The 14,962-nt window shown below is 31.8% G+C and overlaps 2 protein-coding genes across 2 annotated transcripts; one reads left to right on the forward strand and one right to left on the reverse strand.

Annotated features, from left to right (window-relative positions):
- On the forward strand, positions 1 to 4,558 carry LOC148628983 (ciliary microtubule inner protein 2C-like). The gene is made up of 4 exons (XM_088541885.1): positions 1 to 155; positions 1,252 to 1,525; positions 2,353 to 2,465; positions 4,387 to 4,558. The coding sequence occupies exons 1-4, from the start codon at positions 85 to 87 to the stop codon at positions 4,532 to 4,534; spliced, it is 606 nt and encodes a 201-aa protein (XP_088398011.1). The 5' UTR covers positions 1 to 84; the 3' UTR covers positions 4,535 to 4,558.
- Positions 4,559 to 5,827: 1,269 nt separating this feature from the next.
- On the reverse strand, positions 5,828 to 11,249 carry LOC148628984 (cyanocobalamin reductase / alkylcobalamin dealkylase-like). The gene is made up of 4 exons (XM_088541870.1): positions 11,051 to 11,249; positions 9,811 to 10,005; positions 8,786 to 8,941; positions 5,828 to 7,880 (listed from the first exon to the last, which is right to left on the reverse strand). The coding sequence occupies exons 1-4, from the start codon at positions 11,153 to 11,155 to the stop codon at positions 7,560 to 7,562; spliced, it is 777 nt and encodes a 258-aa protein (XP_088397996.1). The 5' UTR covers positions 11,156 to 11,249; the 3' UTR covers positions 5,828 to 7,559.
- Between the last annotated feature and the right edge of the window lie 3,713 nt (positions 11,250 to 14,962).

Consider the following 14,962-nt stretch of genomic DNA (forward strand, 5'->3'; position numbering starts at 1 on the left):
TATATTTAGCGTATTGTTTCTCGGCGGGTTGTGAAACGTCATGTAAACAACTTGCACATTGCATTGCTATCTACAACTTCAATCATGTCGAGGGCAGCTGGTACGCTGATAACAACAAATAATGCAACATACATACCCCCAAGATTCATGCCTGGGTAAGCAAGTACTGTACCTACTGTAATTGTTCATTGGTATCACGTTATATCTTAAAATAAATAATTGAAGTACATTACAAAACCTGAATAACTATAAACTAAAGAAAGTGCATATCAGTTTCAACATGAAATAACGGGGATTTGTTAAAATGGATAATATTTTGTCCTTAAAGTAGTTATTGGCATGACATTAACCATAATAACACGTACATTCCGTTGATTGAAATATATGTGACAAACATGCAATCTGTAAAAGGAATACACATACGGCATATTTTCAAAAACCTGTTTTCCCCTGCTCATAATTTGATGTATTTTGATTAAGGTTACTTGAGAACACTTGTATGTTATACTTTGTCAATAATTAGTATTACCAAGGTTACAGTAACTTTGACTCAAGATTAATAATCAGAAGAGCACATGTACTTGAGACTACAACATTCTTTTTGTAATGCCAAAGCAATGACCTGACTCACAAAATTATACTCCACCATCAAGGATTGAATTTTATGTGACAAGTTCGCAATAAACTACATTTTTTGTAATTCGGCTAAAAACTTAATCCTTTAGCCAAGTCAGTTAATGGCTATTTAAATCTCACTACATACTAACCTACTACAACACAGGCTGGCCATCCTGTCTTATTTTGAAATCATACAATTGTATTAACCATTGGCTCAATCTCCATTAACCTCAAATTCAATGGAATTTTTTTCAAGGTTCTACACTAGACACATAAATGATGTTTGAATTCTTGAATACAAGACCAGCTTAAGTCTCTAAAAATAAAAAATAAAAATGTCTAAAATGTTTGATTTCAATATCATTAAAGAACTCTCTGTTCTTTTACCTCCAATGTAATTGTTCTAGTATTATGTCAGTTGGCCTCAGTGTAAAAGAATTTTTTTCTGGAATGGTAGTGAAATAAAATTTGCCTTTTGTTTTCTTACAGTGCATACATGTATGCAAAAAATGCTTGAAACTGCTTGAAAATCTAAGCATGAATGTATTACATATATCATATAATAGACAATTTCAATAAAAATTGTTGATGAAGCATGCATGTTTTCTCATATTTAATTGTTTTTCATTTTAGTTACCAAGGGCATTGTCCAACTACAAAATATGACTATGGAGAGACATATGGAGAAGCAACTTCAAAGTATTTCCAAGACTACCGATCACGTGTTCTTAGTGCATCAGCTGACCCATATTGCAGAGGTGGTGACTTCCCTACATATTACACTCACAGACCAGAGACTGTGATCAGTAATAGGTCTAGAACAAGAGATAGGTGGTTGCTGACACCAAAATACTCCTTAACAAATACAGATTATGATAGAAAGGAAGAACTGAAGTCTTATGACAAGGTATTCTTTCTTGCTAGTGATACATGTATTTCTAATAATACATGTATTACTTGTGGATAGTTCTTTCTTTCAGTTCTACATTCATGCCTTTAATAGTAACTGGGGAAAACTTAAAAAAAAAAAGAATTCATCATTATTTATGAATACATTTGTAATTCTGTGTTAAAAAATGCAATTGGCTTGACTTGGCAATTTCCGCTCAACTAAAAGATTACCTTGGATGCAGAAAGGAGAATTTCTTCTTGAAAAATTTGCCTGTAATGTAGTCATACGTGAATTCAAGTAGTTCTAACTAACAGGTGGCACTAAATAATTACTTAGATAACTCTAGAAATATAGAACAATAAATCTCAAGGACTTTGGTGCAAAGTGATCAAAGTGATGAGCTAAGAAAAATAGTAATCACTGTAATGGTAAAAAAAATCCAGACATATTCTTCCACCTAGTGCATCTCAGGCGTTTCTTTTGTGTAACGAGAAAGGCTGATGAGTTTCAATTGAAAAAAATTCTATCACTTTGTATCCTCAATACTAGTATTATAAAAACACCGACTTGTTACCTAAGAGAAGGCAAAAAGGAAACTTACACACCTTTTATGATTTTAAACCCCAATTTTTCAGGCTTAAAATTAAAAGAATTATTTCAGAAATTATTTAACGTAAAAAAAAAAACCAGAAAATATCTACAAAATTATTGTGTAGTTATCAGCTTATTTATGTAAATGGTTAGTAATAGGAACTATTCCCCCCCCCCAAAAAAAAAAAAAAAAAAAAAAAAAAACTGGTCATGTGTCTACCAATAATACATTGTTTATTGTTTGATTTCAGCTTGCCCAGAAACATAGAGAGTACTACAATGATAAATCTGGAACAGTAAAAAGAGCAACTCATTTTATGTTACCTAATAATGCTGAAGATAATTTACGTAAAAATGTGAAGTTGTAAGTATGGGTGTACATTTGTAGTGATGATTTGTGCATTTTGTGTTATTTTGCTTTGACCTACAACCTACTAACACCTCTTCATTTTGCTTTGCTTGTCTGCATTAATGTTACATAAACTTGTGTTTAACTGAAATAAATGTAACTATGTTTGCAATTAGGGTAACAACTTAATTACAAAACACTGATCTGATCCATAACCATGTCAAATCCAAATTAATTTTGACAAAATAGATATAACACCACCGGAGTAGCTGGTATCACAATGGTTCTGACTTGGTACATGCATTTCAAAACAAGACATTAAATGGACATGCTTGTAGTTACTACCCCTTAAGTTAAACTTTGCAAGGAAATATTTGTGTATATAAACAGGACATTTATTAAGAGGTAAACCTGAAATATGCCCAAAATTTTTCACACTTCAATTTTGTGTCAGTTTGTACATAATAGTTACATTTTTATGGTTACATTACAAGTTAAAAAAAAAGTAACTTTAATATATAGGACATAGGTTTTCGCTATGACACCCCAAGATTTTAATAAACAATTCTGAATTAACATGTACATGCATAGTAAATGTTGATACATGTACAATGTACATCATCTACACATTAAGATTTAGGCTGTATTTTATACTTCACTAACAATGACTGACATGTAGTATTGATTTTTAGAATTAATATTGAAATAATAAGTTCCTTGTTATCATTAAGTGGTGCAATTGTTTTGTTATTTCTTTTTGAGGGCTTTTGCATATTTACTTAATAGTATTTAAAAATAGAAATCTAATCTAGGCTGACAATTGATTCATCTGTAGATTTATATACCACAATTACTCTATACTTTACTATATACTTTTACTGTTAAAACAATAAATCCTAGTACTAGAACTTGGTTAAGTTGAACTTAATCTGAACTCCAATAGCCTAGACACAGCTAAATCTTAAACGTAGAATATGACATTCTATCACATATCCATAGATATTAATATTAATTTCATAAATCTAATTATTTTTTGAATATTATTATTATCACAACTTATTTAGAGCTTAAGCAGCATGTTAGTCCTTCATATAATTAGTTCATAGATGTAGTAAAAGTACCTGTATATGTACACCCATACAAGTTGTTTATTCAATTTTTTCAGAATTAAATTTTACTTTGATAAGAATTTAAGTGCACTAAAGTCTTTATAATGTTTTTTTTTAATGCTTGTGATATTCGTAAGTTTTTGGCACTTTAATGCATGAAGCTTTCATCTGTTTTTTTAACATTTAATAGAGAGATAAAACATAATGCAATTAAGGCTTATTTGCACTTCAGTGTTTCGACACAATCTTGTGACTTGATTTTTGCTAACCACCTGTGTGTAATTTTTGAGTTTTCACGCTGATTGAACACATTTGCTGTGTTTGGTTCATGGTTTGGTGTGGAACTTTTTCTCTGGTGAGTACTAAAAGATCTAAATTTCTGACTTCTTGACAGCTCATTGTTAGTTTTATACACACACTAAAAATCCCCCCAAAACAACAAAAAAAAAGCCATTTGGAGCACAAAAAAAATAAAGTCAAGTAAAGTTTTGGAATAGAAGAACATGTTGGAAATCATACTTAAGATCTTTCTGAACAGATACAAGGCTCATTCTACTAGATCTTTTTATTGCACAATAATATAAACATAACATTAAAATTTTTTTTATATAAGTAATGATTATAAATGACGTAAAACAAATGACCTTGATTAAGTATGAAGTGTATTGAACAAATCAAGACAACCCTTGAAACTTAGATTTGAATGTCTGAAAATACTTTATGTACAACCAGGAAACAATTAGAAAAATGGTTATATACTATACACATGAAATACATTAGTGTCTTTATTTTTAACATTATTACCCAAAATATTTGTATTTTTATAGTGTAATTATGTCAACACGCCATTCTGATAACATCAACCTTCCCTTCCTGGACCATGAAGCTAGGAGATCTCCACTGATCAGGAGAGTGTCTGACAAGAGTTCCCAGCGAGATAGAGAGATGAGAGATGTTGTCTTTGAGAAGAGATAATAAAAGTGAACTTAGTGAAAACAATAATATCCAGCACTTGGTGTACAAAAAAAAACAAGGTTTACCACAGGCTCAAAATTATCTAACTGCTTTGTTGTTTATCCCTCATGTAGAAGCTTCAACATTTGAAATGCACAAAATTGGTAAATCAATGTTAGCTTTTTCAGTGCAGTCAGCTTAAAAAGTTACATTTCCAACATTTAAAGTAAAATTATTTGTATGATTAGGGGTTTTTTTTATACATAATATTCTGTTGATTTTGTAAATGTTTATTTTTGTTCTTGTTTACATGTGAAATATTTTTATTCTAAGTGTTATATTTTTTTAATCTTTCTATTTTTCTAAAGTTTTATTCCTACTTAAGTAGATTTTATCAACTTGGTGATAGTGAGTGTCTCAAACATTATTCACGCATAATGTCCAGTGATTTGCAATGTATGTATTGTAATATTTGCTCATTTTAAATATGAAATGCAAGGTTAATATTGAAGTCGTTTGGCAAATGCTGGCCAAGCAAAATTTTTGACTACTATGTACTTTTCGTTGATTGGCGAGCTATGTTATTGCCATGCAGAGACAATTCTTACAGATGTACTAGTAATTGTTTTGTTGTTTGTAGTCAAGCTTCTGTTATAAGAATACTGTGATATAAATTATAAAACATATCTGTTAAAGAATGGCTTTTTTATTGTGTCCTTCATAATGATTTTATTTGTGAATTGATGTCCAGACTTCCAATCATCTGTCAGATTCTCCCATAATATCCTTGACTTTTTACATAGATGGTGGAAAAAATTCACTTCAAAAAAACATGCAATAACAAAATACAGTTTTCGGTGAACCATAATATTTTTGTATTGATTTATTCATTACATTGTAAGAAATTTCAAGTTATCCATAATCTATATCTTAAGAAAGTGGCTATTATTTGGATAAATGTCTGCCGGCTTATACTTAAAAACATATACAATGACTTCTTGCTTGAACTCGTGAAGTCCATGATCCTCCAGTTTTTCAAATATTCACATGGAATCAGAGGCAGTATATAAACATTATTCAAGTAACTTTTTGCAATCATCTGTGTGACAATACTCATTTTCACTATGAACAAAAATGAAGTTTTTACATTGCAATTAATCATTCCTATTTCTTACATAAAACAATGAAAATTTTGTTTGTTTGTACATGTAGATGTTAACAGAATAGAATTGAGAAAAAAAACATAGAAAATTCTGGAACTCAAACCTAGTTTTGTATTACTGGTACTATAGGGACAAAATGAAAAATAACTGGTAGATTTTACATTTATTCATACATAACACTTCATAAAAAAACAAAACATAATAAAAAAAAAACAACACAATTCACTTAATATGAAATGTCAAATGAACTTTAAGGAACTGGGTAATTTTAATTACTATAATTATTCAAACACCAAAAAATTGTTGTCACATAATGGTATCATACTGTCATCATCGGCAATGGCTTTGTCATTGTCAGTAGACATTTTGTGTGCAGACAATTACTTGAGTTTAAGTGTATAGATATCCATGAAATTGTACAAGGAGTCATAATCACAAAAAGAAGGCTGGTATTAATTTTTAGGGTTTTGACGAAGGCATTAGAGGCCAGATGCAAACATTTTAGTGTAGTCTTGATAACAACTTGACTATAAGTTCATGGATCTCTCTAAATATGTGCCATACCCCCAAAGGAAGACTTGACTTGATTTTGAGGGCTGTAAAGTGAACTGTTTATGAATAAGGGGCCAAACAAGGGGGTCACTTTAGTTGCGGTAAAATTCTTACTATGCATCAAATATTTAATAACAATAAATAATTCAGAGTGTAAACAAGCTTGAACTCTGAAAAAGTTCAGACTTAATTGCCCCAACTATTTGCGGTTTGACCTTAGTGATGATATGAAGCTGCTCCCTGTAGAGCATTATATTTACTTCTTAAGAGGTGATAGAATACTTAACAATATCCTAACAAATTTAAAAACATTATCACAGATATAAGATATACAGATAAGAAACCATCAACATTTATATACATTAAATAATTCATGTACCGAGTATTTTTGATAAAAGTGACATAAAAGATGAGCACAAATTAAAACTTACACCTTAAAATCAAATTAAAGTACATGTAGCTAAATGACTTAAGTCATTAAGGCCTATTTCAGGCCCAATAATATGAAGTATTTTCAGAAATGATTACCAAAGTTTTGTTTAAACATCGCAGTATTTCCAAAAAAAAATTAATTTCAATGAAATAGAGCACAATTTTGTATTTGTATCGAGCCAATCTATTTGTACTGAAATTTCAAAGTAGGAAAAAGGTAGGACACTTAGTGGGTGAATTTCTTCAAATTTGCAATATACTATCATTTTGTAACACTTCTACAACACACAGTTTTGTCTTAAGTAATTTTAATATTTTTGACCAGTTTACTGTCTTATCAACTTATCCTTTTAAGGTTTTATCAGAACTGAAATAAAATAAGAAATGCTACTACACACTTAGCAACAATCCAAATAGTAAAAAATAATGTTAAATGAATGCTAAGGCATAATCAAGGGAACCAAGTTTATAGCGGTAATCAAAAGAATGTAATCCAGGGACAAAGACCAGACATAAACAACAAAGAACATAAAGTAACTAAAATCATACATACAAAGTAACAAAAGCAAATGAGCAACTCAGACTCCACTAAAAACTGGGAGCAAGGACCAGGTGCACCAGTAGGGTAAGCATTCTCTGCTTTTCTAGAAACACCTGCGGAGTTGTTCATAAAATGTCAAGTCCGGGGTATACAAACGAGGAAAGGAAAACTATGACCCGTTGAATAAATCAGTTTTCATGGTGCTAAAAAAACCATAAAATATAACCAAAACCCACTATGCTATAATGTAACCAAACACAGGGGACAGATGAGAGGAAAGCAAAAGATCAACATCAGTGGAGAACCTTTGTTGCTGTCTGACATACCAGCAGGTAAGTACACCATGCTATTACAAAAATTAAGAACATAATTCTTTTTTTGTCTGATGTTTTTCTCTTAATGATATGATTAAATCCATTCTATCTTTAGGAGCAGTAGCAAAATATTGTTTTTGGTCCTCTGAATATTTATCTATTGTTTCACATAAATCTCTGTAAGTCCAATCTTGCCATGAATAGTTAAACTTTTCAAGTAGACTGATCCTTTTCTCCCTTTCAGGTATGATGTCAATAGGTTTTTGCTGAATTAAATCTTTGCATTCAAGATTTTTAAATATTAAGACTCCTCTTAAAGCAAACCAACCTCCATATTTAGGATGAATACAAACACCACACATTTTCTGAAACGGTACATGTTAATAATTAACATATGAACAGATTAGTATAAGAAGTCAGCGTAGCTAGAATCAAATTTCAATCAAAATGCTGTTAGCACTGGAGGTTTTTGATTCTTGTGAAGTAGTAGCAATAACAAAATTTCAAAGATTAACTGATGTAAAATAAAACTGTGATCATGCATTAGCATTTTATATATAATTACAAACACTATATTATCACTATATAAACAGAGTACTTATCCTACACTGTAAAATAAATACTCAAATAAAATCAATTTCAGCTTAAGAAAATAATATCCTTGATGAACAGAAGATTTTTCAGAAACTAGACACTTTTATCAATCTGAATTCTTCTGCCAATTTTACTTAGTTAAAATCACTGCTCTTCACTTTCTGTTTATTAATGGTAAAATATTAATGATAGGATGGAGAATTTGACTGATAAGTGTATTAAATGGAACATTCGGAACACATTTTACACTTCTTGACACATTATTGCAAGAACTTAATTCCCTGAATGCAAATTTATCATTAAATATCTTTCAGGGCCAAAAAGGAGTCCCTCAAATCTTCAGTAGATATGAAGACTAGATTTTAATTTAATTTGTAGAAATAATAGAATACAATTGAGCTGAATAAATGACAGAAGCATATAAACTGGTTATAAAAAAGAGCTTGAATGATATAAAGGGAATTACATTTGCACTATATTTCCATGTAGTATTCAGAAATAGTAGGGAACTTCCAGTTATCAAAAACCCAAAAATTTCAGTTAGAAGTGCTGAATAATGTTAGCCTTTTTTAATGTTAACTGAATAATAACTTTATTGAACAGTATTAAAACCCAGCTGTCATCATTTTGTTTCAAATATTTTACAATCCATAATCATGTAACTAAATGTCATTACCTTTTTTGGTTCCCATGGATCATCATTGACATCAGATCTTTGATAAAAGTAAGCAGCACCAGACACATGAGCAACAGTCTGTACCAATATTTTAGGTCTTCTACTTGGGTGCATCTCATAATCATGTATAGATTCTATGGAAAATGTGGGAAATTTCTGAAAAAATATATTATAGCTGAAATCAAATAAAATAACATCACTTTTAAATTTAAAAGTTTAGTGCATATTATACATGTTCTTAAGGCCTTAAAGTCAATACTGTGAAAGTACTTTTATTCGTGGGCACCAAATTTCCTGGTTTACGGAAAATTATTAATTGATAGATTCTTGAATTCATGGATTTGACAACTCTACCATACAAACAATTAGGAACTTTCCTTTTCGCTCAGAACCATATTTCTTGGTTTACCCAGCCAATGAAAACCACGAAAATTGTTACCCCACAAACAATGATACTTTCACAGTATGTGTTTTCTGATCAAAGTCCTTGTTATATCAAGGCAGAAGACCCTGTGTAGTCTTGCATTTTTTTCTATTTGACTTGGTAGATTTGGCCTCCCCTTTCACAGAGGAATAATCTCAGATGCAGAAAGAAGAAATCTTATCATTATTTGCTGGAATAAATTCAATCTGTGGTTTAAAGTAGTTTCACCCCAGGGGGCACTAAAATTTAAGCAAGCAATTCCCACTATCTAAATCAAAATAAGCAACTCCTACAACAATTTTGGCACAATCAGTGAGGATAAGAAAAGAGTAATGATAAAATACTCAACAAGTGACAAAAAAATCAGGACAGATCCTATTCTGCCTTATTCATAATATGAGTGAGTTAAGTTCCAATTGTTTTGTCATCTTCTCACACTCTTCATCTTTTTGGGCAAAAGGTATCAACATACTCACCATAACCATATACAATGTATACAAAAAAATGTAATAGATAGAAGTATCAAAAGGAATTCTTCGTTTTCCTTCAGAAAATTACACTAAATAAAAAAAAAGGATGTATATCAAAATAATTTACTTACTTGTTTAATCTGTTGAAAATAATGAGCAACACACTGATCTAGTGGATCTTTTACACCTGTACATTCTTGTTTACAGATGAAGGGTAGAAATGATTTCTCAAACATTACTGGTGTGCTAATTATCAGGTAACCAATTGTATCATATGACTCTGATAGTGCAAACCTTTTATCTACTTTATCATTATACCAACCAATCTGAAACAAGAAAGTTTTCTTTTCAACTATTGAAAAGCATACCCTAGTGCTTAGCATGAAATATAATTTAATCTAAGCCAAAATAAGCAAAGAATTTTTTCATCAATGTTAACAAACTCAAAATGCACACAAAGTGGGGTTGCAAATTTCTTTCCCGAGTGTCAAAAAATGGGAAAAATTCCTCCATATTATTACCAAAATAAGCTGCTGAATAAATGGGTTTCAGTGTCAAGAGCTATTTTCTTATTTGGCCATCAGTGAGTGGCAAAAATAAAGGGATTAAAATAATTAACAGTACTTAAGTGAATATCAAATTATTTTGTGAAGGTGAATGATTGTCAATGCAAATAATGGGTAATATCAGCATGTCTACCTCATACTCCATGCAGAAAAGTCAACTGATTAGTAAATCAAACACCACTAGCAATTGACATCAGTATTCCATTATTTTCATTATTAAGCAATGAATTAAATTTATCATTGATGCCATGGTATTTATAATAAGCATATGTAGAATTTGTCGATTTTCTCAAGACAATTATCAGTATTTGTGTATGTAAATAAAAAGTGTTTCTCATCAACTATTTCCTAGGATGTGAACCATAGGAATGCTCTGTTGTATTGAAGAATGCCCTGATATCTCTCATGTTCAATTTGTAATCTACATGTGTGAGCCGATATTCTGAGTCTGCATGGTAAATATATTAACTCACACTTAGCAATAGCTTGATGCTTTTCAAATGTTCCAAAAGATATATATAAGTTTCCTCAACAATAAAAGAAATTTAAAATAGGTATTGGTACTTAATATTCCTTTATCATGTGAATTATGTAATTTATGCACATTTACAGAAGCCTGAGGCTGAGAAGGGACTATGAAAAAAGTGCTCCCAAGAAAACATATTTTTGCAACCTCTCATACAGATTTTTCGTCCTTGTGTCGTAAATGTAAGGATGATATGATGAATTACCATGCCTCACATGGCATACAAGTATTGGGTTATAAGTACATATAAAACGGTTTATTTTGGGCCGTTGTACTTACCTTGAATGGTTTAATTTCAAAACCACTGTTCGTCAATTCCAGCTGAATATTTTGTGTAATTTCGTTCAATGTGTCTAACGAAACTTTTTCCACTTCTTGTGACATGATGCTAGCGTCACTAACTGTCAAAATTTAAGTAATTGTAGGATGTCCTCTTTAGTACTTCCTCGGGATTAGTACAGACCAAAATAATAATATATGTTAAAACCCAAAACATATCTCGTGTGATTAATGAAACAAACGTACTCAAATTAAATTAAATGTTCTTACGAAAACGGAACAAAACAAAATAATAATAATAATTATTATTATTATTATGATAATAATAGTGATAAAAAAAAAGTACATAAAAAACAAACAAACAAATCAGGGACTTTATATTACAATGTACACTCCCTGACCAATAAATAAAAAAAAATAAAAAATAATGAAAGTCCTTAAAAAAACAAGGGGAAAAGACAGGTAAGACAAATTAAAGCACTTGCATTTGTACTTTGGTGTTATTGCGTTCATATACACAAGAAAATTATACGCTATAAAATTTCAAATTGATAAGGGGGGGGGTCTATGGGTGCTCCGCCGGGAGGGTACTTATCCGCAGCATTAGCCACATCACGGTCACATTGCAACTGCATATAATTTGGTAAGCGCAAAGTTCGGTGGTTTGGCAGTCCGGTAAGTGTTGTGAAATCTAACTGCAGTTATGTGTTAAAATAACCAAAATAACATTCAAAGTAACAATAGTAGATGAGTTGTGATGTGAAAACTCCATACGCAGGTACAGAATGGGTGTTACCACAGAAGAAAGGAAAGTTGACAATGCGGAATGAAACATCATCGCGTTTGTCGTATTGGTCAGTAGTTTTCATTTACCATCGATCTCTAAGTGTAAGTGTAAGTCAAGATGTGAGTCTGACTTCAAAGTGTCTGTAGTATCCTGTATTACACGTTCTTTGGGGTAGATGCGATGTATAAAATCCCCGAAACTAGGATTGTTTAACGATAATACGTCATCTATATAGCGGAAACCGAGATCAAAGGATCTGGCTAAACGATGTTCCTTCCTTTTGATCCTTTAGATCAGATCAGCTATGAAATCAGCCCCATAAGAGTGAAGGAATAGGTCAGCGAGTAGAGGAGCACAATTTGTTCCCATTGGGATGCCGACCGTTTGTTGAAAAACGCGTCCGCCACACTGGACAAATATGTTGTCTATAAAAAAATTCTAGTATTTTGAAATTATCTTCGGTATATTTGAAAGATTATTTGGAATCTGTTTTTTTTTACCAAGTATGAGGAATCTCTACCAAGTACTACACATCTATATCTTGGTGTACCGTTTTGGAGTAAAAACGACGTGTAATGTTTCCGAGTCGGGATTTTAACTGAGTATTTGGAATAGAAGTATAAAGAGTTGAAAAATCATAGGTTTTAATGCTTCTGTATTCGGATAATAATCTTGAATTGAGGGTTTCAATTTTTCAGGATCCACATAGAATTAATACCACTACGGGAATCAAAAGTGTCGTGGTAGGACGGGAGACCCTCTTTGACAGCTGTGAGTATAGAATTTTAATGATTTGAAAGAGGTTTGGTGGTACATTTTGCAAATCAAGCTATGTCGCGTTGTTTGTATGGATTCTTGTGGAGTTAAGGAATCCAGTACATAGACGGTAGATCATAATCATCGTCTTAGGTAGAGAGACCAAAAACAATAGCACATATTTGTGGTTTTCAACTAAGTACTTTTTCAAATTCAATTTGAAACGTCGTGTATCATCTATATGTATAGATCAGGGTCTAGATATCAAGCAACAGAATGTGTGTCATATTAGTAGTCTTGTTTTCTTTCAAGTTTATATGGGTAGATCGAATGTATACAGGAATTCTGCGTATTCACAATTAAATATGCCAATACAAAGTTCCCCACCGGAAGGAATCCATGTTGAAGAAAACAGAATGCAAACTTCATGCATCATTTGTAAATAAGAAAAGTGTGGTAACTGATTTTGCATTGAGCTAGGGCCATAACTCAGCAAAAAAAAATCAATGGAACAGAACAAAATGGAACTTGATCTTTGACTTGTCATTGTTAAACAGTGTATGGAATATCAGTTTATCTGACCATATCTGCAAGCAGACTAAAAAAATTCGGAAAACTACGTTATTGTATAAATATTCTAGGTCAGAGGGCCTCAACTCAGCAAAAAGTCAACAGACAGGAAAAAAATCGAACTTGATTTGTAACTTGTCATGGTTTAGCAATGTACCAATCTGCAAGCATGACGAAAACTGATTTGCCGGACTGACAGACTGACGCATTGGCAGAGTGCTAATATAAAGCCTCCTTTGGCGAAAATCGCCGGTAGAGGACTAATAATCCTAATTGAAATAAGGACTATTCAGAGATAATACATCATAAACCGGCATGTAGTGGAAACTGATAGTAAAGAACTTGGTTAGTCACGTCTGTTTTTTTTCTGAAGAAGCCCTTGTAAAAACCTATAAGCTTCACATGCGATAAGAACAGACCTGTAAGGAGTGGCAAACAAGTCGTTGTAATGGGTATTCCAATTGCCTGCCGAAATACCTGTCCTCCAGCCGATATAAGGTTTAACGAACTTCATCGTCATACTTGGGGTTGGGATATTATTATTTAACCTAGATAAATCACGAAATCATGTGTTATTTCAGCAAATATTGCATTATATCTCAGAAAACCATATACTTAGTACCAGTCGATCACGTATACCAGAAAACGGGCGTATGACATTTGCGCCGATTTTTATCAATTTCCATTCTTTCAATTGCGCCCATTTACAGGCAAACAGGTAATTCCGTTTAGATATAAATCTAGAAATGAATGGTTTTCAGTTGGTTATATAATATATATTATACTTCATACAAAAATCACAAATTTCTATTGGATAAGCTTTTTGTATTATTTTAGTCTATTCCTTTCTTGCTCCGTTCCCTAAAATTGATTGGCAGTTACGAATATATCACCACGATTTATCAACCCGATATATTACCTTCATCACAATATATTTAACTCTTGACCGGAAATACCTTTCCTTGTCTGTATGTGTTTTCATTTAAGATGACTTAAAATAGAAAAATTAATAGTGGACGTGGTCATTTTTGTTATTTTACTATTATTGACTTGTGCAAATGTTAAAGTAATTGTAAACTTCATTCCAGTTAGACCACAGGGCTTGCTCTCACTATCAAATATACATCCCCAATAGTATAGCTTATATCAGAGACCTATAATTAATTACAGGTTTATGGTTATATACTAGTAGGGCTGAATATTTGATAGTGGGAGCAAGCCCCAGTGCTTGCGACCACATGTGCATAAAAGTATATCAAAAAGGGGTATTCAGTATGGTGTAACACACATTGCCTGCAGCCGAGTGTATAACCTTCAGTTTGTTAGATTTATGTCCATATTAACAGAAACTTCACAGTTGCAACATGGTCTTAGTGCACACTGAGATGAGGAATGGAGTTATGTGTTTGGTTATTGATGGTCATGCATGCAGAAAGGAATTTAAGTGTCTCTTTAATATTTTAATGGCTTATTAAAGAGATTTTGGCTCTATGTTCAGAGATGTAGTGGATGTAAATAGTTTTTTTGACAGGTAGAATTGGCTTATCCTGTTCGAAACCCTACTTCTACCTAACCATGGTAAGCAGGGGGCAACAGTTATATACATGTTATAAAAAAAAGATAACATGGACATAACTGGCAAAAGTAAGGAGTATATATCGATATTGATCAAAATAATAAAGAAATAAATTATCTTGAAAATTATTTACCTGTAATGAAAAATAAATAATTGGCATGACTGAAAGAAAAAATGGTGCAAGAGTAATGCAAAACCGCCACAGAAAACCCCATATGGATAG

Source organism: Perna viridis, chromosome 1 (genome assembly GCF_037379345.1).
Source record: "Perna viridis isolate PV_CMFRI_1.1 ecotype Kerala chromosome 1, ASM3737934v1, whole genome shotgun sequence".
Taxonomy (NCBI): domain Eukaryota; kingdom Metazoa; phylum Mollusca; class Bivalvia; order Mytilida; family Mytilidae; genus Perna; species Perna viridis.